This window comes from Thalassophryne amazonica, chromosome 4 (genome assembly GCF_902500255.1).
Source record: "Thalassophryne amazonica chromosome 4, fThaAma1.1, whole genome shotgun sequence".
Taxonomy (NCBI): domain Eukaryota; kingdom Metazoa; phylum Chordata; class Actinopteri; order Batrachoidiformes; family Batrachoididae; genus Thalassophryne; species Thalassophryne amazonica.
In genome coordinates this window covers 127,004,018-127,029,266 of record NC_047106.1, presented here as the reverse complement: position 1 = coordinate 127,029,266, position 25,249 = coordinate 127,004,018, and the positions used below count along the sequence as shown (strand labels likewise).

Sequence of the window (25,249 nt, the reverse complement as noted above, 5' to 3'; positions counted from 1 at the left end):
CCAATTTTTAAACCTTTGACCCCAGTCTAGAGCTCTGCACAGTACCTGCAGCCCACGTAGTGTGGATCTGTCTTATTCTGTGAGGCGGGGCAGGTGTGGAACTAGTTTCTAAGAAGTATGGTTCTTTGCAAGTGGATGTGGGCTTCATTAGCAAATTGTAGATTAGGCGTGGGCTTAAAAATCAGTACAGTCAGTCTAGTGCAAACTGAAATTGACCTTTGTCACCATTTTTTGCTGTTTTTTTTTTATCCTTTAACTCCATAACAGCCAGTCATAGGTAGTCCAACCTATACCTTTATGGAATCCTTATGATCAGACAAATAATGTGGTACAGGTTTCAGTACGATTGGTGCATTTTTTAAATTTGACCCGTGTGCAGTCCTTCGCTGATCTCTGCCTGGCTCGAGCGGCCACCCCAGGATGGCTATCAAGCATTTTCCAAGTGCATATCAAACGTTTTGCCACCTTGGGTGGTAATGACCAAACTGTCTGGTTCACGGACAAAATATTTAAGATGTACGTCTCACAGATTTGTTCAACTTCCACAACAGTTTAAGATGGTAAGAAATCCTGCGTCCACCAGATGTCACTCCTCTGCAGACTCAGTGACCTCAGTGTTTTTCCTCCAGGTCAGTTTTGCAGTGAGGTATTCCCCACAGTGACGCACAAGGAGATCCGACTTCAGTCCACTCAGCCTTGGGTTATCAGGGTCCCCTTCTGCATCTGAAGCCTTCCTGTCAGTGTCTGGCTCTGCTGCTTGCCTCCGTCTGAAAGATGTTCCAGGTGATTTATGACCCAGCAAGGCCCGGTCACGTACCAGGCAGTGCTGTGAGGGTTTTAAAAATCCTCCTAACATAGAGGACAAGAGAGGGCAGGCTGATGGAGAGACATGAACGTTTTCCTTACAATGTGTGTATTTGCCACACATGCAAATGCTCAGGGTGTGGTGCACTGCAGGACGCACTCACACACACTCCAAAGTGGAGCTGTTGTTACAGTTTTTCACAAAGTGTGTCGATCCTGTGTGTGAGCCGGAGGACCCTAGGAAAGCAGATATTAATAACTCCTGAGCCAACCCACCACATTCTTCACGCGTGAGTCACTGTCAGCCACCCAGTGTGGAGGAAAGGAGTGGATTGCCTCTGTTTCTCATTGGTCTGTCTTTCCATGGAGGAGTGGGGTGGAGGGGGCAGGGCAGGGGGGAGGGGAGGGGAGGGCCACCCCTTCCAGCACACCCCGTAAAGTCTGAAGAGAAATACACAGCTCCACACGGGACACACAGTTCACGCCCCCCAAAAAACAGGGAAGTTACTGTTTGAATGTAGTATGTAAGATGACTCAAGAGGAACTTACAGTTGGGTCCACAAGTATTTGGACAATGATCATTTTGCTTCTCTGCACCACTTCAATGGAGCTGAAATTAAAGTGTTCTTGTAGACTTCCAGCTTTCATTCTGAATCTCTTGGCATTCAATTGCACCAATCATTAAGAAATACAAACAAATGAAAATGGGGTGCTTTTCGTGACGGGGCACAAAATGCGGAGTGCACGGGGTGTGGGGGGGTGGAGGTAGGGTTAGGAGAAGGGAGAGACTTACACTATGGTATAGTTAGAGCATCCCAGTCTCACGGCAATTCGTGGCAGCATTCCGAAAATTACATTAAGCTATGGGTTTGTGACGGGGCACGAAAATGGGGCGCTTTTCATGACAGAGGCATGAAATGTGGGGTGTAAGTTGCCCATGCCATGGGCACTAACACACCCCCATACCATCACAGATGCTGGCTCTTGAACTTTGCACTGATAACAATCTGGATGGTCTTTTTTCTCTTTTGTCCGGAGGATACACTGTCCATGATTTCCAAAAATAATTTGAAATGTGGACTCATCAGACCACAACACACTTTTCCACTTTGTGTCTGTCCATTTCAAATGAGCTCGGGCCCAGAGAAGGCAGCGGGGTTTCTGGATGTTGTTGATGTTTGGCTTTCACTTTGCATGGTGGAGTTTTAACTTGCACTTGTAGATGTAGCGACGAACTGTGTTAACTGACAATGGTTTTCTGAAGTGTTCCTGAGCCCACGCAGTAAGATCCTTTACACAATAATGTCGGTTTTAATGTAGTGCCCTCCTGAGGGATCAAAGGTCACGGGCCTTCAGTGTTGGTTTTCGGCCTTGTCGCTTACGTGTAGAAAGTTCTCCAGATTCTCTGAATCTCGGACCCGGTGCCACGAGGGGGTGTTTGGGGGCGACGCTCCCTCACGTCATCAACCTCGCCCCCTCGGATATGAGAATTATCAAAAATAAAAATAAAAAAAGAAAAAGAAATACTGGAAAATATAGCGCCTCGCAGTTTCGCGGATTTTTTTAGTCCAATTTTGCATGCTTTTTTTTTTTAACAGCGCATTGTGCTCTGCGTCCACATCAAGCAGGCCGGTGTTCTGTCGAGATGACGGGACACCTGTTGCGGCACCGCAAAGGGAGAGTACGTGCATTGTGTTCTGCATGTCTGTTTATAAGAATCTTTTCACCCAGAAGAAAAAAGAGCGCCAATAACTACCCATGACTGTGTTCTTCACTCGGAAAAAGACACCTGCAGTGAGGTGTGAGTGGAAAAAGGCGCGACAGCGGAGCGGTGCCAGGACAAAGAGGCATGATCAGAGGAACTGTGAAATACTGGTCAGTCACTATTAATAATTTCTTATGTGTCCAACCTCGTAGGTTGATCATTAAAATTAAATTTGTTAGTTCTAAAAGCCATCATAATTATTTATAGGAAAACGTTCTACTTTTATTTCTCAAACAAATGTTTGGGCCTGAAAACAGGCTGGTCTTATTTTTCTACGAAGGTTTGAACTTTGAGAGTGTTTACACAGGAGAGAAAAGTGAGAAAATGTTAATGGCTGTTTGAGAAAAGTGTATAAAGTGTGTAGCGAGGGGTTTTACAGCCTTAAAACGTCTATAATAATTGTAAAAAATAACGCTGACTACTTCACGAATTTCGCCTATTGCGTGCTATTTTTAGAACGTAACTCCCGCGATAAATGAGGGACCACTGTATATCTACATGAAAGGTTTATCTTTGACCCGTTGTGTGACTGTCATGCCCAATTGCGCTGTGTTTCTGCTTGTGATGGAGGGCTGTATGTGGGGTTAATCTACAGTCTCGTGTCGTTTCTCAGATTAGTTGTTGGTTTGGTTTTGTGGTATGCAGGAGATCACTTGACCGAGGGTCTATACGTTCAAATAATAATTAAAAAAAATACTGTAATCACTTTTTACTCTTAGTCAGTCTCTTACAACGGTGTAGCCTAAATACACGAGCTTTCTAGGAGCACACCCAATTCATTACGCACACTCAGAGGCAGGTACCCTCCAGTGCGCACTTTTTTTGGGGGGGGGGGGGGACCCCGCCCCCTGTGATAAACTCATCGCCCCCTTAATATTTTTTTTCTGGCGCCGGGCCTGCTGAATCTTCTGATTATATTATGGACTGTAGATGACAGAATCCCTAAATTCCTTGCAATTGAACATTGAGAAACATTGTTCTTAAACTGTTGGACTATTTTTTCACGCAATTGTTCACAAAGTGATGATCCTCACCCCAGCTTTGCTTGTGAATGGCTGAGCCTTTTGGGGATGCTCCTTTTATACCCTATCATGACACTCACCTGTTTCCAATTAGGTGTTCTTTGAGCATTCATCAACTTTTCCAGTCTTTTGTCGCCCCGTTCCAACTTTTTTGAAACGTGTTGCAGGCATCCATTTCAAAATGAGCAAATATTTGCACAAAAACAATAAAGTTTTATCAGTTTGAACATTAAATATCTTGTCTTTGTGGTGTATTCAATTGAATATAGGTTGAAGAGCATTTTCAAATCATTGTATTCTGTTTTTATTTACATTTTACAAAACGTCCCAACTTCATTGGAATTGGGGTTGTAAATATTACATCCATAATGGAGCACTATAAACTTTAATTAAAACTAGTCCAAGAGGATTCAGCTATTTAAAAAGTCTTATGGATGCAGGGACAAAGCTTGACAGGGTTCAATTTGTCCTGAAAGTAGGGGCTCTGTGTCTAAGGCCTGAGGGTAAGAGGCAGAACTGACTGTGTAGAGTGTGTGCAGCCAGAGTGATTTGTGCAGCCGCCTTCTTAGTCCTCTTGTTTATGCTGATGAGCGTGAATTAAAGCCACAGTACACTGTGAAGACAGTGAAGCATGGTGGAGCAAACATCATGATACAGGGATGTTTCTCATACTATGGTGTCAGGAATATATTTATCACATACCAGGGATCATGGATCAGTTTGAATACATCAACATACTTGAAGAGGTCATGATGCCTTGTGCCGACGAGGAAATTCTCTGGAAATAGATGTTTCATCAAGACAACAACCCGAAACACTCCAGCAAGCGAGCAGCATTTTGGTTCCAGAACAACAAGAATAATGTTCTGGAGTGGCCAGCCCAATCCCAGGACCGTAATCCAATAGAAAATTTGAGGGGGTGACAAAATGCAGAGGAATTGTGGAATGTAATCCAATGGTCCTGGCCTGGAACACCTGTTCACAGGTACTAGAAATTGATCAACTCCATGCAACACAGATGTGAAGCAGTTCTCAGAAATGCGTGTGCGCGCACACACACACACACAGCTTCAACTGCGTACTCCAATTAAGGGTTGCAGGGGTCTGGAGCGTATCCCAGCAGTCACAGAGCATAAGGCAGGCTACACCCTAGACAGGACGCCAGCCTTTCGCAGGGCCACATATCGACAAACAAACACATTCACACCCACACGCACACCTATGGACAATTTAAAGCTTCCAATCCATCCAACCTGCATGTCTTTGGATGTGGGAGGAAGCCGGAGAACCTGGTGAGAACCCACACATACACGGGGAGAACATCCAAACGCCACACAGAAAGGCCACAGCACTGTGCTGCCTTCTCAGAAACAGTGGTTAGACAACTAAATATTAGTTCAGTGATTCAAAAAAGAATTTTTCAGTTTGTACAGTAAATGTTTGAGCTTGTGATTCCTTTTTCTTCACTTTCTGTGAATTAATAAGTGATACATTTTTCTTTGTGTTTTGATTTAGAATAGAATGTGCAGTGTTCCTAATGCATTTCAAAAGCTATTATAAGGATTTTGAGTTTTACTTACTTTTTAAACACTACTAATAGGTATATGTCGTGGACATGAATGAGAGAAGCTCTTCAGCATCTCACCATTCATTTAGGTCCTTCAGACTTTTTTTTTTTTTTTTTTTTTTTACAGTAAATGCTTCTGGGGAGCCTTAGCATGGCTAACCCCCCTCCCCAACTACGCCCCTCTTAACCCCCTCCTACTTTAAGCATTTTTTTTTTATGTTGATCTAAATTCATATTCTAACTTTTCAGTTACTTCACAGATTAAAATCAGGTGGGAATTATTATTATTATTAAAAAAAAACACTTTCCAAAGTTAAACACATTTGGCATTTCCTGTTTTGCTGTGGACTCAAAATTTGGCACTTCCTGTTTCAGTCTCAACTTGCCACTAAATTCCCACAAGATCCCATTAGATCTCCTGTCTTGTCAATCCAGGAAGTGTTCAACGTTTGGCATTTCCTGTTTCACTGTGGGCTCAAAATTTGGCACTACCTGTTTCAGTCTGAACTTGCAACTGAATTCCCACGAGATTCTAGGAGATCTCGTCTGTCAACCCAGGAAGTGTTGATCCAGGAAGTGTTCAACATTTGACATTTCCTGCTTCAGTGTGGACTCAAAATTTGTTACTTCCTGTTTGGGACTCAGCGTACCACGAGCGAGCTTCACGCCGCTGTGCGGCGCTTCACTCATATTATTTTGAACAACCGTTAACACCTTCGTAGTTGTTTGGGTTGCTTCAATCATCCTTGCATTGACCACTCAGTTTTTGAGAACTGCCTACTACAGACATTTATTACATACTGATTGTGTATTTTTAATTAATTGATCTAAATGAAGTAGATGATATATTTAGTCACTTGGAAATATTCATATACCCATCTCATTTGTGTAAGGAAAACTGTCTGTGTGAAAAATACTTAGTTTGTCCATTTACTGACCAATTACTTATTGTAAATAAAAATAAATAATTCCTAAAAGCCTAATGCAAGATTTTTGTTAAACCTTTTGAATTAATGCAACACATCTACACTACAAGCTCATCAGGACTGTTTGTTTTCAGCTCCATTGCGGTCATGCAGAGAGGCAAAATTACAAAAAAATGTGCCACTGTCCAAAAAAAACATATGGACCAGACTGTATACACAGTGTAACTATGCGAGACAGAACTGTGGATGGTGAGAGGCGGAGATTTGGAAAATGGTGGTATGAAAACTTGGCAGGAGAGGGTGTGAGTCAGTGTTTATCTGCTCTGTCACCGAGAGACCAAATCAACTCCATAAAGAAACGCTGGAACAAAAACACACGAGTCTATACTTCACAGACTCTGTACAACCGTCAACTTTTCATTAGAGCCATATCCAAATTCTTAGTTAGGGGGTGGAAAATACCAAACAAACAAGTCACAGTCAGGAGTTTTTATTTGGTTTGGATAGTATTTAACATAGGAGCATTTGGTGCAGCTGTGTATAGTAGTCAGTGATGCATCAGTCATTCAATATATAGCTGAAAAAGTTCACTTTAGCATGTAACATTTCTTTATACAACTTTAGTCTTTTGCAGATACAAAGCAACAGCAGCAAATACAAAAACAGCAGAAAAAGCAAAACTGAGGTGACAAGTGAAACATGTTCAGGATATATGTTTCAGTGCTGCTAGTTTGAGCTGAAAACACGACAAAATCATTAGCTGAGCTAAATAATTCTTGACAGAGTCAGCAGACTGGAATTTAAATGATCCTCTATTTCTCATGAAGATAACACCGTCTCACTCATCCTCTGATTTACACTTAAATGTTTTCACAAAAACATTTGCTCCACATTCATTTAAAATGTAAAATACAAGCTTACAGAATCCGCTTGCTTCCAGGGTTCTGCCTTTATTTACTCCTGCTCTGCAAACACAAGTAGATCAGTTTTTAAAAGCGCATGTTAAAAAAGTAAACTTCAGGGAGCCGAAGGGTAAGAAGCAACCAGACCCGTGTGACGATTTAGAACACAAACCTGAACTGCAAACGCTTGTTATAGCCTCAGCGCCTTCTAACGTGGCCTTACAATGAAAACAGGGGCTGTCAAACTGGGGGGTGGGCACTCTTTGGGGGCCCCAGATGTCTGGAGGTTAAAAAAAATGCAAAGTGCAACCAAATACAAATGAAGCCAGTTACTTTGTGCACAGTGCATATAACTGTGCAAGCCCATCAACATGCTAAAAAACAAAAAACTTATTTGAGCAACATGACATACTGTATAAGTGGAGAGACTATTAAGTGGAAGTAAAAATCATACAATATAAATTCTCCTCTAGTTGTCTTTTAAAAAAAAAAAAAATCAATTTTAATGTTATCTTTTGTTGCTATTTAAAAAAAACATTTAGGAAGTGGGGGAACGAACATTTTGCAGCTTCTGAAAGGGAATATGGAAGAACGAACCACTGGCTGAAAGGGACAAGCGTTATACAAATATAAACGACTTAGTCGCTCAGGGAGTTCACACCTCCACAGAGTTACATCCACCAAATGACAGAGGACAATAAGAATTCTCTCCCTTCATTTGAACTTTGTGACATCATCAGGCAAAAATGATTTAAAAAAAAAAAAAAAGAATCCCAAGTAAAGTCGAAAGGAAAATCTACCTCACAATATTGAAGAAAGCCATACAAGGAAACATATTAATCAGCCAACATGAGGCAACTTTTAAAACTTATTTGTATTTTCAGAAGCTGCTGAGTGTTTGTTTACATTTGTACTATTAGTGCAGCGGATAACTGAAAAACATCTTTCAAATGGTGTTGCAATCACCAAATTTGGCACAAATAGACCTTAGACATTACCCTTTTGAAAAGGGAGGATTACCACTTTAATTTTCAATAGGCAGCCTGGTAGAGGTCAATTGAAGAATTACACAGGGGTCAAAATTTAAAAATGCTCCAATCATATTAAAATCTATGCCACATTATTTGTCTCATCATAAAGATTCCAAAAAGGTATAGTTTGGACTATTTAATCAACTATTTTATGGAGTTACGGGGTAAAAATAGCAACAATGGTGACAAAGGTCAATTTCAGTTTGTACAGGGGTCTAAAGTTAAAATTACTCAAATTTTGGTAAAAAGTGATGCAAATTATCCATCCATCCATTTTCTTCCGCTTTATCCAGAGTCGGGTCGTGGTGGCAGCAGCTCAAGCAAAGCCGCCCAGACCTCCCGATCCACACACACCTCCCCCAGCTCCTCCGGGGGAACCCCAAAGTGTTCCCAAGCCAGCTGAGAGATGTAGTCCCTCCAGCATGTCCTGGGTCTTCCCCGGGGCCTCCTCCCAATGGGACGTGCCTGGAACACCTCTCCAGCGAGGCGTCCAGGGGGCATCCGGAAAACATGCCCGAGCCACCTCAACTGACTCCTTACGTTCCGATCCTCACCTATGGTCATGAGATTTGGCTCATGACCAAAAGAATGAGATCGAGAGTGCAAGCGGCCGAGATGAGTTTCCTCCGCAGGGTGGCTGGGCGCTCCCTTAGAGATAGGGTGAGGAGCTCAGTCACTCGGGAGGAGCTCAGAGTCAAGCCGCTGCTCCTCCATGTCGAAAGGAGTCAGTTGAAAGGAAAGGAGTGATGCAAATTATTTGTTGAGCTAATAGGATTAATAAATGGTATAGTTTTGATCACGTTGAATGTTTGGTGTCCACAGTAAAGGTCAAATAATGTCGACATCCATTGGATTCAATGGCATATAACATATGTTACCTTATGACAACTAAGCATGACATATGGTGCAAAGTATTCCTTTTTACAACTATTTGCTCAACCAATCATTTCCATCACTTTTTACCAAGATTGGAGCAACTTTAACTTTTGACTCCTGTAGAAACTAAAATAGACCTTTCTCACCATTTTTGCTATTATTTTTTACCCCATAACTCCATAGAATTCAGTCATAGGTGGTCCAAACTATACCTTTTTGAAATTTGTATGATCAGACAATTAATATGGAGTACCTTTCAATATGATTGGAGCATTTTTAAATTTTGACCCTTGTATAATTCTTCAATTCACCCCTACCTGGCCGCCTATTGAAAATTCAAGTCTAAGGAGTATTTGTGCCAACTTTGCTGCTTGCATCAGAATTTGAAGGATTCCTCTGTGAATATTTTCCTATCTGCTGCACTATATGGTCCCCTGTGCAAGATCAACCGCAGTGTCAAGCTGAAACCTTTTCAAATTGCATTTTGTCAAGGGTCTGGATGGAAAGGAGTAAACAGATACAGTAGCATACAGTAAGTGTGACAGCCAATAAGAGAGGAGTCTGTGAGACATGCCTATGCATCAGAACCTTTCTGCCTGCGTTTGGAGGGTGGGATCAGGCGGTTGGGGAGCTCCGGGGGCAGACCACGGCCCTCCAGCTTGACCTCAATTAAGTGGCTGGCAAGGGCAAACTCTTCATCATCCAGCATACCATCACGGTCTACATCAGACAGCCTCCAGATGCGACCCAGTACTGAGTTGGGCAGGCGAGAGCTCACCATCCAGTCCCGAGCCTTGGTGCCACTCAGCTTACCCTCACTAGGAGCGAGGTTATAGAAGATTTCATCGTATTTGGCCTTGTCTTTGGTCACCACCCAGTCTTCCTCTTCTTCACATTCGTCTTCATTCTCCTCAGCGAAGAGGTCAACTTCTGTGAATGGCCCGGCACGGGTTCCCAGGAAGGCACCGCCCTGCACACCTGGTTGGTCACCTGCTTCCAGCTCCTCCTGCCGCAGGAGGGGCATCAGTTTGGCTATGTCAACAGAAAGCAACTCATCCAGGGCTGTCATCAGATTTGGCTTTAAGGTCTTGAACTTTGTGAAGTCATGAACCATCAGTTGCTCCTTTAAAAACAAAGGATTAAAAATGTATTTTATTAGCCATTATTAAATATGTTCACTTTCATGTTTAAATACAGTTTAGAGGACATTAAAGAAAACCCTTCAAGCATGTGTGTCTCAGATTGTGGAATCCAACAGATTTTTTCACCAACCCGCATTTTATCGCAGTCTGGGAAGTCTCCAGCAGAAATGTTGTGCTGCAGCTGGATCTTAGCAAAAATAACTGGCAGCTGGTGGATCAGAGCCTTCTTTTTATTGTCCTTCCTGAAGACAGATGGCATCTCCTGCTTCAGATAGCTGATGATGTGGGCATGAACCTGCAATTTGAGAAAGTGCAGCAAAGAAGTTGATAAAAGTTTGGCCTATCTTTGCGATCTCAGTCGTTTTGCCTTAATTTGTCTATTTAGGTTACAACAGGTTTCAGGAATATTAATCTGTAAAAATACTAAGTCACCCACCCTAACCAGACGTGCCCTTTTGACCAGATCATTGAGCTTGCGCAAGGCGGCGTTGCGCGGAAGATTTTGGATGTCAGTAAACAGGTCCTCCTCCTCCAGCTCAAACAATTTGCGGTTGTCCGTAACCAGCAGTGGCTCTGACCAGAAGGAGCCGATGTAGACGCGCAGCACCTCTGGCGTGCCAAACACTTTCCCCAGGGACCACATGAGTGCGCCGTACACACGCATCAGCTGCTGAGTGCCCACCATGTCTGCCTTGTTGAGAACCACACGCAGCTTGTCCTCGTTGCCCTTCAGAGCACCGATGGCCTCAGCGAACTCATCTGATATCTCCAGTTTGTGGGCATCAAACAGGAGGATGATGCGGTCCACACGCTCTGCAAACCAGCGCAGCACAGCTGGGAAATCATAGCCTGTTTAGTAGACAAAGGACAAATTACTAAGATGTTCATGAATGATATATATGTAGTGTGCAAGTAATCAAATTCAGCAGTCAGGAGAGGAAATAAGGTCAATCCAGATACACGCCCATTCTTTCTGTATCCGTCAATCCCACACTACAAATGCATCAGGGCACTGAGCCACATTACTGATTGCACCTGCTGACCTGTGAACTTCATGAGTACAGAATACTAAACAATGTCTGATTGTAATGATAGCCATTCCCTCTGTCTGAACGACCCATGCAATGTTTAGGTGTTCGTGGCCTAGTGACTGTGTTGATGGACGTGTCAAATGACAGCACTGTAATTAAGACATTGGGGTATATCTTTGGGTCCAGTCTTGAGCAGAACCAAAAAGATATATGATGGTGCGTTCACCCTATCCATGTCTGACATTCATTTTCCTGCTAAAGTAAAACTTTCCTTTTTGCTAAAGCTTATAGTTAGGGTTGGATCAGGTGACCCTGAACCATCCCTTAGTTATGCTGCTATAGACTTAGACTGCTGGGGGGTTCCCATGATGCACTGAGTGTTTCTTTCTCTTTTTGCTCTGTATGCACCACTCTGCATTTAATCATTAGTGATTGATCTCTGCTCTCTTCCACAGCATGTCTTTTTCCTGATTCTCTCCCCTCAGCCCCAACCAGTCCCAGCAGAAGACTGCCCCTCCCTGAGCCTGGTTCTGCTGGAGGTTTATTCCTGTTAAAAGGGAGTTTTTCCTTCCCACTGTCGCCAAGTGCTTGCTCATAGGGGGTCGTTTTGACCGTTGGGGTTTTTCTGTAATTATTGTATGGCTTTTGCCTTATAATATAAAGCACCTTGGGGTGACTGTTGTGATTTGGCGCTATATAAATAAAATTGATTTGATTTGATTAAAGTATACTGTAACAGAGTTGGATGAAAGATTTTGAGCCTAGCTATGAAGCCCTTTCGCATTGAGTTCACAAATGCCTGCCAGTGATACACAGAAGTACCTGAACTCCTGCCCTGCAAAAATTCTGATACCTTTGTGAGAGACTGAAGGTCCAAGTCTTCAATGTCCTGATGCTTCATGTCTTACTGTGTGGTTGTAAGACACTAACCCCAATGTCCTACAGGAATGCAACCAACCAATGCTTTTGGTACGAGGTCCCTTTGGAGGATTGGCTGGAATGACTGTTTAAAAAAATGGTTAATTGAGGAGACTCGGATATGACAAGTTGCGTTGTGATGTAACATTAGCTACAACATATTGGCCATGTGGCGCATTTCTCTGGGTGTGATCCAGTACACAGAGGCCTCATTGTTCTTGACCTTAGCAACAGTAAAAAGCCGAGAGGACACCCACATTTCACTTGACAGTGGTAGATAGATGGCTACATTTGAGAGGTGGGGATGGACTGGTTGTCTACCTGGACGTTTGCCATCCAGAAGCTAAAGTGGTTCTGTAGTCCATTGGATGTAGAAACGTGCGGCACCAGCTCACGACCTGACCTGACTTAATAAAGTCCTGAACAGTGGAAATTACTTCATTATGAGGTTGAAAGCAGTTTCCTGCTGCCTGTTTCTTCTTGTTTGGAAACACATGTTGCCAAATAAGGAGTGTCTGGGGGTGGTTGAAGTTTGAGGCCTCATTCACATGCAGTATCCATGGCAACACAACACCTTTTGTCATTTTTTCTATGGGCGTTTCATGTGTATAGCTTTGCATAACTGCTTCAGGTAGTTGTCAGAACGATCACTGGTTATGGTCTGGCATGTTGGGAAGTCCTCTGAATTCACCCTCTCACCAAAAAACAAAATCAACCCTATTACTTTGATAGCATATGAGGAGACCATGGCCTGAGGGTAACAACAGGTATTTTCCTTGCACTGATGGTTCTTTGTGGCTCATCATGGGTTGGAAAATACTTGATGAAACTATCTGGAGCAGACATCAGTTTTTTGATCAGAAGTCACAAGGCACAGCTTCGGTATTGCAAGTTTTTTCATCAGAGTTTTCTCCACTCCTTGAAATCAGTCGCTGACAGCAGTAGCCATGTCGCTCGCCAAACGATGTGTGCGATCACTGGCCCCGTTTACATGCACATAAAAATACGGTTCCTATCAGATTATTGACCGTTACCTGATTATGAGGAATCGTATTAACACACCTGGATTTCTCCCCAATACTTTGATTTCTTCGGTACATCTAACCCATTAATCAGACTTGTTTTGTTGTTTTACAGCTGTGCATGTGTAAAACCAGTTGTCAGTCACATTTTCAGATGTACAGCGGGACGACGTGCTACCTCGTGTCAGGGCTTGTAACATCCTTCATGAGATCACAAAGTTCAGAGAGTCCGTTGTGTGTCCAAAATTTTTTTTTACAGCCCTGATGTGTTGTTTCAGCATTCTAAAGAGCAAATTTCTTGGCAAACTATGCCAGTTATAGATAAATATATTAAAGCTGAGTGGAGTTTCCTACAACCATGACATCATATTTCAGGTACATCAACTCCGCGAACCTCCTCGCTGAGAGAGAGAGAGAGAGAGAGAGAGAGAGAGAGAGAAAGAGAGAGAGAGAGAGAGAGAGAGAGATATGCCTGTTTTTTGCAGATGACCTGGTGTTACTGTCTCCAACCAAAGCAGGGCTACAACAACTTGACCTTCTACACAATTTCTCCCAAACCTGAGCCTTGACAATGACGCCAACCAAGACAAAAGTTATGATATTCCAAAAAGGACCCAGCTTCCAGTCACACAAATATCATTTCTTCCTGGATAAGACGGCCTTAGAACACACAAAAAAGAATTACACCTACCTCAGAATAAACATCAGCACCACAGGGAATTTCAACAAAGCTGTAAATGACCTGAGAGTCAAGGCAAGAAGAGTTTTTCATGCCATCAAAAAGAACATCAAAGTAGACATCCCAATTCAAATCTGGCTCAAAATATTGGACTCCATCATGGAACCCATTTCTTGTTATGGTTGCGATGTCTGGGACCCACTCGCCAACCAAGATTTTACAAAATAGGACAAACACCAAATTCAGACTGTGCATGCAGAATTCTGCAAATCCATCATCCGTGTCCAACGGAAAACACCAAATAATGCATGCAGAGCAGAATTAGGATGATACCCACTAATTATTAAATTTCAAAAAGGAGCAATTAAATTTTATGATCACCTTAAAAAAACAGCAACCACAGTACGCTCCATAACAAAGCCCTGATCAACGGAGAGACTGTAGAGAGATGCCCCTCAGCCACCTGGTTCAGGGACTCTACACAAACACAAACCCTGTTAGACGAAACCAAATTATAAGAAAACAAAAAGAAAACTGTGTGACGCATTGGGAGAAAAAAAAAAAAAAAAAAATCAACCAAAAATCAGAGTAAATTGGAATGCTATTTGACCCTAAACAGACAGCACTCTGTGGCAGAATACCTGAGCACTGTGACCAACCCAAAGCTCAAGAAATCCTTGACCATGTACAGACTCAGTGAGCACAGGCTCGCTGTGGAGAAAGGCCGCCACAGACAGACCTGGTTCTCCAAAGAAGACAGACGGTGCACCCGCTGATCACAACACGAGCTGCACTTCCTAACCTCCTGCCTGCTGTACCAAGACATCAGAGACACGTTCTTCCCACAGATCACAAACACCCAAAAAGACTTTGAGAGCATGACCAACATGGTCAAACTTCTGTATCTGTTGGGTGAAGTACAACAATGTGCAAACACAGCAGCAAGGTTTGTGAGCTGCTGCAACAAGAATAAAAGGAGCAACGGTCATCTACATCTACAGCCATCTTCAGTAACCTGCCGGTGGGCATCACACTGAGCACCCAGCACATAAATCACCGTAAACCCAAAACAGGACATTAAACTGCTATGTCACTTTATGTATAACACATTTTATAGGATAGTATACTAGTACACCAAAAGCACAATTTTTATTATTTCAATCCCACATCTCCTGTTTACAAATTTATTTACTGTAGAATATTGTTAACTGTCCGCACATCTTCTTAATTGTAATTTTTTGCTCTATGTAACACTTGCTTTGACAATGTAAACATATGTTCCCCATGTCAATAAAGCTCCAGTGAAATTGAGAGACACAGACAAAGAGAGATGGAGAGACAAAAAGAGACAGACACAATGACAGATGGAGAGAGAGACAGAGACAGACACAATGACAGCTGGAGAGAGAGACAGAGAGACCGACACAATGACAGATGGAAACACAGACATAGAGACACAGAGATAGATGGTGACAGAGAGAGAGCAACAGAGAGAGACAGAGACAGATGGACAGAGAGACAGAGAGAGAGACAGAGCGAGAGACACACAGACAGATGGAAGGAGAGACAGCTGGAGAGAGAGAGACAGACAGAGAAACAGAGACAGACAGAGAGAAAATGAGACAGAGAGGCAGAGACAGGCAGTTAGACAGACAAACAGAGAGAGACTGACAGAGAAAGTGAGACAGATGGAGAGACAGAGAAACAGAAAAAAGTGAGACAGATGGAGAGACAGAGACAGAAAGAGAGAGAAACAGAAAAAAGTGAGACAGATGGAGAGACAGAGACAGTTGGAGAGACAGACAGAGAGAGCGATGGAGAGAGAGAGCAGAGACAGACAGAGAGAGAAAGTGAGACAGAAAGACAGAGACAGGCAGAGAGACAGCAATAGAAAGTGAGATGGAGAGACAGACAGAAAGACAGAGAGAAACAAAAAGAAGTGAGACAGATGGAGAGAGAGAGAGAGAGAGACAGACAGAAAGACAGAGAGAAACAAAAAGAAGTGAGACAGATGGAGAGAGAGAGAGAGAGACAGAGACAGAGAGACCAAGACAGAAAGTGAGACAGACAGAAAGTGAGACAGATGGAGAGACAGAGAAACAGAAAAAAGTGAGACAGATGGAGAGACAGAGACAGAAAGAGAGAGAAACAGAAAAAAGTGAGACAGATGGAGAGACAGAGACAGTTGGAGAGACAGACAGAGAGAGCGATGGAGAGAGAGAGCAGAGACAGACAGAGAGAGAAAGTGAGACAGAAAGACAGAGACAGGCAGAGAGACAGCAATAGAAAGTGAGATGGAGAGACAGACAGAAAGACAGAGAGAAACAAAAAGAAGTGAGACAGATGGAGAGAGAGAGGGAGAGACAGACAGAAAGACAGAGAGAAACAAAAAGAAGTGAGACAGATGGAGAGAGAGAGAGAGACAAACAGAGACAGAGAGACCAAGATAGAAAGTGAGACAGACAGAAAGTGAGACAGATGGAGAGACAGAGACAGAAAGAGAGAGAAACAGAAAAAAGTGAGACAGATGGAGAGACAGAGACAGAAAGAGAAACAGAAAAAAGTGAGACAGATGGAGAGACAGAGACAGATGGAGAGACAGACAGAGAGAGCGATGGAGAGAGAGAGCAGAGACAGACAGAGAGAGAAAGTGAGACAGAAAGACAGAGACAGGCAGAGAGACAGCAATAGAAAGTGAGATGGAGAGACAGACAGAAAGACAGAGAGAAACAAAAAGAAGTGAGACAGATGGAGAGTGAGAGAGAGAGAGACAAACAGAGACAGAGAGACCAAGATAGAAAGTGAGACAGACAGAAAGTGAGACAGATGGAGAGACAGAGACAGAAAGAGAGAGAAGCAGAAAAAAGTGAGACAGATGGAGAGACAGACAGAGAGAGCGATGGAGAGAGAGAGCAGAGACAGACAGAGAGAGAAAGTGAGACAGAAAGACAGAGACAGGCAGAGAGACAGCAATAGAAAGTGAGATGGAGAAACAGACAGAAAGACAGAGAGAAACAAAAAGAAGTGAGACAGATGGAGAGAGAGAGAGAGAGAGAGACAAACAGAGACAGAGAGACCAAGATAGAAAGTGAGACAGACAGAAAGTGAGACAGATGGAGAGACAGAGACAATGACAGATGGAAAGAGACACAGAGATAGATGGACAGAGCGACACAGAGACAGATGGAGAGAGAGGCAGACACAGAGAGAGAGAGAGACAGAGACAGACAAACATTGTCTGTCTCTCAATTTCAGTGGAGCTTTACTGTCATGGGAACCATATGTTTACATTGTCAAAGCAAACGTTTTCTTGCTCGGACTAGATGTTAGAGTCCTTTGATAATCGGTACGGTGCTCTTGATGAGGATTTCCTCTCGACTGGGGTTGGATTGAGGGATGTCCACCTGGTGCCTTCAATACCACACATCATCAGTTGTGCACCCCGGCTTCATTGGGTGTTTCGGTCTTTTATCACAATACACCCTCACCTGAGGCTGGACCACCACAGGCTGATCACGCCTGGGTGTGTGTGTGTGTCGCACTGGAGACTCCACGAGGTCACATTGCACCCCATATCATCTCCCTCCACTTCAGCCACAGCCAGCGACTGCTTCTCTCGACAGTAGCTGCAGCCTCGTTGATGGTCCTCCGCAGTGCTTTTCCTCTGATTACAACCTCCTTCCGTAGCCTTGTGGTCGAACTAGCTACAAAGCCCCCTGTGACCGACTTCCACTGGACACATGTCTGGACACACTGGACACACCTTCCAGCCCTGATCCTCTGCTTCAGTAGCTAAGTTTGCATATCGTAACCTTTTCCTTTCAAATGTCTCATCGATAGCTTCCTCCCAAGGAACTGTCAGCTCCACGATGAAGACATCTCAGCAGGATTTGGACCAAAGCACTAGGTCTGGGCTCAGGTTGATTGCTGCAATTTCAGGTCGGAATGTGAGCATCTGATTTAGGTCTACCCGCATTTCCCAATCCTGGACTGCATTCAATGGACATGCGTCTGTAGGCAATCGGTTGGTCGACCGTTTTTCCCCTTCCTGGACGACAGATATTGGTTGCTGGAAGGTAGTCTGGGCTTCTAAGGGCATGGCATTGACAGTTACCCTCTTGGGCTCCAGTGCAGCAGTTAGGCACTTCAGCACTTGCTTGTGGCGCCAGGTATATCTGCCTTGGATAAGGCTTGTCTTGTATCCCACCAGGATGTGTTTCAGGGTTGCTGGGGCAAGACACTGGAGAAAGGCCGGATCCTCTCCAAACCAGAGATGTAGATTGGTTGCAGAGAGCAACATATCAGAGTCCATGTTCCACAGCTCACTTCAAGTCATCTTCCTCTTCTCAACACCATCCCACCTCATCCAATGGCCTTACTTGGTTTGGGACACAGGTCTGGCACACCTGCCTGCTTCCTCCAGGTGGCGCACCTCATCAACCACCAGTCGCCAGCGTTCAGCTGTGGTAGCCTTCTACCATGTGGTTGTGGTGTCTTATAATGGACTTTGTCTGTGCCACTGCTGGACCTGGCCTCCACTTTCTCCCTGTGGCTAAAGTGGGAGCAGCTCCTCTGACGAGAGGATCCCAGGATTCTGTGAGGGTCATTTCAAAGTTTGCTTTAGAGCATTTGTACTCCTCCACAGCTTGAGATTAGCAGGGAGAGGGCTCCGTTACCGTACAGGCCCACACTGCCGAGGCACCTGGGTAATCCTAGCCATTTCTTTACGTACGCATTCACCAATCGCTCCAGTCGATTGGCGTGTGATAGGGTGACCTCACAGATGGAAACTGGCCACATGAGGCGGAGCAGCAGCCCAAACTGAAAGCAACTGAGCTTCAACTTGCCTGGAAGAGCTGTGCTGTTGATTCACTTGAGACCACTGATGGTATCCTGCCTGAGTTATTGCACCTGTATGGCATCTTTAAGATCCCTCTCTGTGTCTGTCTCTCCCTGTCTATCAATTTTCAATTTCAATGGAATTTTATTGACATGGGAAACATACGTTTACATTGTCAAAGCAAGTGTTACATAGAGAAAAAATATAAATAAAACTTAAAATTAAGAAGATGTACATACAATTAACAATATTCTACAGTAAATACATGTGGAAACAGGAGATGTGGGATTAAAATTTAAGACACAACCTTTTTTAAACATGACAATTGGAACTTGGATTGTTATTAACTTCTGCTTTCACAATTTAAAGCTGGAAGGTTTATCATTTATATAAATCCCAATATAAACTTTTTGGCTGATTGGTTACGGTAGGCATGTGAAAAGACATCAGCTAATTTCAGAAAACAAACAATCAAACAACTATGTCTGTTGGGAGATAACAAATGACAATAATCAACACTCTGGTCGGTAAAGGGGGCGGGCCTTAGAGGGTCTTGGAGAAACCTGATCATGCTGGATTTTAAACCTGTCTGAGACACACTGATTTAGGCTATCCGATTCAAATACAGTGAAAATCAGATACGTTTGAAGTTACCATATGCACAAGAAAAGTGTGACTAAAGCATCGATGGATAAACTGCTACGACTCTGGAATCACTCATTCAGTTAGGCTGAAAGTAGTTTTCATCCAAGCAGCATTGTTTCATCTCACTAAACCACCCTAAATAAAGTTTCTGTGTAGGCTCTCAGTTGTCCAGGTGGTTTCCATAGTAGAGAAGCTTGAATCTTCGACTGGACTTGTAGAGAGACAAACGTCAGACTACCAGAGCAAGAATTTTAGCTGAGGAAGCTTCTGCGATTTGAAGCGAAACGTCCTCGCGTCAAGCAACCCAGTCCAGTCGAAGATTCAGGCTTCTCTACCACCTTAAATAAAATAATGCTGTACCTATTCAAATGTAAAATGTTATTATATAATCTCACAGAAGTCTAGTCAAACATTTGAGGGTTTAATTTGCACTAACATGATGTTAGTCCGGCGCACATGAGTTATTAAAAGCTCAGATGTATGTTTTTCTAAAAAGGTGAGTGAAAACTAATGAGTGAGCGATGACGGCAGTGATGATGATGATGATGGTTGAGTCTCAGCAGTACATTTCTCCACTTTTGCTGACAGAATTCTTTCTGTACTCTGATTATGGTTTTGTTGCCGCTTGGTGTACTGCTGAGATTTGTGCTTGTCCTTCTGCCTAGTGTTATTGTGTCACACAGCACATCAGTCCCATGGGTTAGGCAGCCGTGGCGAGGAGATGCGTTTGTGAGCTGGCATTCCGGGGTTTGTCTCTCCGCAGGCGCCCACTCCCCCAGTGCCCCCTCCTCACCTTTGCCACTCCCCTCACCTCGGCTCACTCTCTGCTTCGCCCCTGACAGGATGCCCGGCGTGTCGATGATGCTAATACTCTCCAGGACCTGGTTGGTCATCTGAGCACACTGGAACCTGGAGGTCGTCAGCAGACAGGGCGAGAGTCACACAGATCATTACACGACAGTACCAGGGCCACAGAGGTCAGGGGTGTGAAACATGTTCTGGCAGTCTAGATGCCATATCCGTTACAGTTATAAAAAAAAAATGAAAGAAACTAAAAAGCAGATTGGAAGCTGCCCCCTCTGCACCCCTCCCCTCCCACTGCAGGCCATTGTGTGAAAGCGGGCCTTGCAGTACTTTGGGTTTCCTGACGGAAAATGACCACAACTGCCAGAATCAAACAATAAGGCCACTAATGATGTGTGGCTTAGAACAACAAGAAGGCTTCCTGTGGCTTACGAACTTAACGAGGCCTCAGGTTCCCAGAACAGGAAGTAAAAGCAAAAAGGAGATGCGCAAATACGCCCTGTCAAGGGAGAAGGGAACCACATCGGAAAACTGGCACCGCATCTACACAGTCTACTCTATGGAGCTCCATCAAAGGATACAGATGGATGTTTCCAGGTACTAAAAGGACCTTATTGTGTGTGTGTGTGTGTGTCGCGAGCGACTTCCACAGTTCTCTGACTTTACACCAGTGGAAAGTCTTCAGAAAGCTGGCAGCTCAGATTGTAAACACAGTGGAGGAAAGAACCTCACTGTTGAGGTTTCCTTTACACATCGCCTAAACATGACGGAGTCGCCCACTTTGTCTTTGTCCAGAGCGGCTGAACAGCCCACTGACCTTTTGTTTAAACTTGCGCACATTTCACTTCCTGTTTGAGCACATTCGCTTTCATCAGTGATATCGCTCCCCATCTCCATTTTTCCACAAATAAGGCAACTGCCTCCCTGCTCTGAAATTTGGCACAAGGACTTGAAATTCCATAGTTAAAAAAAAAGAAAAAAAAAGCAAGCATTTCTGTTATCTGTCCCTCCCTGCTCCTGCTCAGAGTTCACTCTAATCATCTGTCCATTTGTGCTGCATTTATCTGGATTCATTGCACAATACTGTGTGAAAGAGTTCCTGTACCCACCTGTTGAGGAAAGTGTTTCCAAACGGGTTGAGCTTGCGGAAAGGCTTGTTCGGATCTACAATGAGGGCGTTCCCGGGAATGACTCCCTCCACATCCCCGTGCATGATGGCAGTGAAGCAGTCGGTGGTGGGCTCGGGCCCCACCCTGCTCCCTGGAACATCCTGCTCCAACAGATACCTGTCAATCACACAGCCTCTCCAGTTAGCCAATAAACACCAAATTCAGCCAGTTTAGGTTTCCTACACCTCGATGCTCTTCTAATTACTGCCTATTGCACTTTGATCACTACGTGTTTGATGCACTGCTTACTTGATGAATGTCGTCTTTCCTGTAGAATACTGCCCCACGACCAGCACCATGGGCTTATTATCAAAGTCTGCGTCCTCCAGACAGGAAGAGTGGAAGTCGTGGAAACCGTAGTACTGCTCCAGTGGCAGCAGCTTCTTACGATACAGGGACTTCAGTCCTTCCGTCACAGTACGGATCACCTCAGGCGCCTTCTTCACATTTTTTCGCCCCCAACGAGACATCTCGACTTGTGGAGCAGTAGGTTTTGTTTCACAGAAATCACCCTCAGCCGTGTCTCTTGCTCCGAGCTTTATCTCTTTAGGTCGATTCTCTGGAAAAGTGTCAGCTGTTTCCTGTGTTTACGTAAACGTTGCACGCTTGTCCTGGAAACCACCTCTGTATAAGCTACGAGTTATGGTAAGAGTTTTGTGTTTGAAGTTGGAGTCGTTGCCTTTTGAAAACAGCCCCCGTGCTGACAAGGTAATGTCTCTGAAACACGAAGAGAAAAGGAGACGGGGAGAAGGCCAAAGGGGAAAGCAAAATCTTAACTTCACAACCACATGACCTGGTGAAGAATGAGTGTGGATGTGGACTCTGCAGTGAGCCTGTCTAGCACTGTCAGTGCATGTTTGGAAAAGCTGGTATTCAGGCTGAAAAAGTTACAGACCCAGCCCTGCATCAGGATTTGCGCAGGCCGTTTCTTTACAGCCAAGAGGGAGACATTCCTTTGATCTCCTACAGCTGTTCTCATCAGAACATGAAACATACATGGCTCTTCATGCAAACACATGCCTTCTTCAGACAACCCCTTGTATGCAAACAGTCAAGCCATTTTTTTTAAAAACTTAATTTATACAAACAGCAACAGTAGATTAACTATCATAGGCACAAAGCAGCAACCGGAGCAGACGTGAATTCATCTATGAAGAAATTCTGTCTCACAAATCCAATTTGAACTGGAATAAAAGCTAATTCTGTCCAGAGACCAAGCAGCACACCCCTTACATGTCACAAGACCAGTAGTGGAAGAGATCGCCTGTTAAAATGGCAAATTCTGGAGATTCACAGGAGAGGCATTCAAAAATGCCACTGCCTTTACACGATGAGGAGAGAAAAGTTGTAAAAACTAAGTCAGGTCAGAGCTGTTACAACCCACTTACAAATGAAATGTTCACGTTGGGAACATTTTCTTAACTTTTAGAATGGTGGAAAATGCCTTGTGGCTTCATGTACCACAACTGGTACAGTTTTGGAGTGGAAACAATATTCCAGCATGCAGCAGCAATTAGGATCTGCAGCTATGTATTTTGAAATATGGGAAAAAAAACAGACATTAAGTTTTCCCACTTTATTCTGTCCTAAATATAGTTGCACAGATCAGATACTAGAGGCCTACTTTTCTTTCCCGTATAAATCTATGTAGCAGTAAACATTACAAGATCTGACAAGAATTCTACTGTATTTAAAAATGGAAAAAAAGTACATATTTACCAAATTAAGAAGCAAGGGCTGACTTCACGCACTGTGATCCGTCTCTCCCTCCCTCTCGTCTTCCCCTCTGGAAAATATTTCGACTTGAGGAGAGAAAAGCAGTCAGAGTGCTGGAGGAGTTGCTGCTACATGTATGGGTGTACCTCTGTCAGCAAATAGGAGCCCGTGGTGGAGTGTCAAGGCAGATTACAGAGGACCCTTCTTCTCCGGGGTTTAATGGACTTCAGATGAGCTCTGGGTCTGGCAAACGTCCTCCCTCTGCTTGCTGAAGGAGCTCAAGGCAAACACACACATCGGCACCACACAGAGACCAACTCTTCTCTGTCTCTCCTCTGTTCTAACTGAATGCACCTCCTCCTCCAGAGATGCCTGGCAACATTGTGGGCAGCATTAAAATTGCACAGGGCAGGGATGAGCTGATCTGGTTCCAGGGGGCGTGGACCTGGAACAGGGGGTTGTGAATAAATATGGGTGGGGTCTAGTTTTTGTTTTAATTCAATGACATAATCTAACAGAATAATTAATGCATGTTAATGTTTTTATATATTGCCACCTTCATGTTGCAGCTTAAGCTTTTTTTTTTTTTGCTTCACTGATGGGAACGTGCAGCATACACAGTCATGAGGTTTTCTTGCTCATGATTCTTTTGCTCCTCCCAAACTTTGTGAACCCTCAGGGGATGAAAGTCACAGGCCAACTCTACTTTTCCACTTCTATACACCACCTGCTGGCTGTCTGACAGAACATGCCCCCAAAAATCCCCACCGCCAGCCCCTCCTGACTATAATCACACAGTTCTTGTAAGACATCAGTCATCAGAAAGAATGTGGCCTGAAGATCAAGTCGCTCTTTAACCAGATGAACAAAACACAAGAAAACTGTGCTTGATAAAAGAAGCAAAGTTTAATTTACAGTTTTACTAAATGTACATTTGTTTTTAAAAAGTGTCATTATACACAATAAATACAATACAAAATTAATCTGTAATACTATACTTCAAATTCTCTTACAGTCTTTTGTACATTATTATTGTTCCTTTTTTCCATTTCATTGCTTGTGCTGCATTTGTGTTGAAATTGTCCACCAGGATACGTAAAAGGAAAATTAAAAAAAGAAAAAGAAATACAATGCAAAGGAGGGAGGGGACAGCACCAAGATGAACTCATCAAACTGACAAGAGTTAACCTCAACTTTTAAAACTGGCCTGCCCCCTACTGACGAAAACACAACAAGTCCGAACCAGACATCACAAACCAACAGTGGGGTGGGGGTGTGAAGGAGTGGTCTGAAAAATGACCCCCCCCCCCCCCCCCCGCCACAACAAAGAAAACATTTCAACATCTGACACAGGAAAGAGAGATGTTTCATTATTTCTTAGAATTAATTCCTTGGCATTTAACAACAGTTCAGGATTATAAGAAATGCTGGAGAATGAGGCACAATTCATTCTATGATAGGAGCATTTACCCCCCGAATCTCCATTTTTAAACTTATGGTCTAAAGTAATTATTGAATCCTAAATACACTGGAGAATATCTAATCAGTTGTTGGTTTTGTTCGTACTGATTAAGTATAAAATCTGAGTTATCCTTTCATAAATGGACAATCTTTAATTGTTCAAGTGCAAAACAATGACCCAAAAATCATAGTTAGAAGGCCCTGTCACACAGAATGCATGTGTGTGGCAACCACTGACATGCTACACTCGCTGGTTGTCGCCGGTATTGAAGATGAGTGCCAACAAGCACAGCACGCCAATGACGTGTGCACTATACTCACCGGCAATCACAGACATTGCAGGCGAGTGCTGACAAGTGTAGCACACCAGTGCTGTGTGCACGGCACTCAGTTGTGTTTAATGTTGTGTGTAAAACCGGGCTGTTGTCTGCTGCTTCCTGGTCAGTGTTTAATCAACTTTGATTTGTCCTCCCATTTTATTGTGGACTTGGGAGTTTTTGAACAACCCGTCACACAGACGACACGTTACACCCTAAAATGAGATGAAACAGCTGACTCCAGCATGCCTCCCATCAGGCTGGCATATAAAGCGCAGACCTGGCAACTGGCTGGCTTATAAAGCACATATCTGGCAACCCACTTGAAACCAAAAGTAAAGCTGCGTCCGGCTGCATTCTCAGGCAGAACTGCAACAAACGCTGCTTTTGCTTCAACTTTTTACCCAGATGGAGCACAATCAAACAAGTTTCAAGCTGTACTTACTGGGACTACGCCGGTTAAAGATGTTTTAACACGACTGATACGATTAAGCTTACGAACACCCAGAAATGACCGCATAATGACGCAAATTTGTCAAATCAGGATGAAATTTCTGAACAGCTTGAAAATTTCACCCTGCTTTCAAAGCTGCTGCCGACGACCGCAACTAC

At 43.7% G+C, this 25,249-nt stretch overlaps 1 protein-coding gene and 2 long non-coding RNA genes across 6 annotated transcripts; 2 read left to right on the top strand and 1 right to left on the bottom strand.

Annotated features, from left to right (window-relative positions):
• Positions 1-211: 211 nt before the first annotated feature.
• Positions 212-9,167, top strand: LOC117508700. The gene is made up of 3 exons (XR_004560167.1): positions 212-328; positions 5,594-5,596; positions 9,144-9,167. It is a non-coding gene; the product is annotated as an uncharacterized LOC117508700 (long non-coding RNA).
• Positions 9,168-9,298: 131 nt separating this feature from the next.
• ehd2b (EH-domain containing 2b) lies at positions 9,299-23,262 on the bottom strand. Of its 4 annotated transcripts, XM_034168512.1 has the most exons (8): positions 23,006-23,262; positions 22,863-22,929; positions 21,393-21,860; positions 21,084-21,260; positions 19,964-20,079; positions 10,472-10,884; positions 10,166-10,330; positions 9,299-10,016 (listed from the first exon to the last, which is right to left on the bottom strand). In XM_034168512.1, exons 3-8 carry the CDS (start codon positions 21,611-21,613, stop codon positions 9,468-9,470), a joined length of 1,641 nt encoding a protein of 546 aa, XP_034024403.1. In that variant the 5' UTR covers positions 21,614-21,860; positions 22,863-22,929; positions 23,006-23,262; the 3' UTR covers positions 9,299-9,467. The 4 variants fall into 4 exon arrangements, with proteins under 4 accessions (XP_034024403.1, XP_034024402.1, XP_034024405.1 ...); XM_034168511.1 differs by having other exon boundaries at positions 22,863-23,262; XM_034168514.1 differs by having other exon boundaries at positions 19,982-20,079; positions 22,863-23,262.
• On the top strand, positions 9,922-10,318 carry LOC117508701. Its single transcript, XR_004560168.1, has 2 exons — positions 9,922-10,040; positions 10,096-10,318. It is a non-coding gene; the product is annotated as an uncharacterized LOC117508701 (long non-coding RNA).
• Positions 23,263-25,249: the final 1,987 nt, after the last annotated feature.

What these genes read in the sequence shown, in the direction of transcription:
- ehd2b (XM_034168511.1), bottom strand. Translation starts at nt 21,613, where the DNA reads ATGTCTCGTTGGGGGCGAAAAAATGTGAAGAAGGCGCCTGAGGTGATC. An exon ending in GGAAACACTTTCCTCAACAG is followed by an intron (nt 20,080 to 21,083) that starts GTGGGTACAGGA and finishes GACGACCTCCAG; the next exon opens with GTTCCAGTGTGCTCAGATGA. An exon ending in AAAGGGCACGTCTGGTTAGG is followed by an intron (nt 10,331 to 10,471) that starts GTGGGTGACTTA and finishes CTCAAATTGCAG; the next exon opens with GTTCATGCCCACATCATCAG.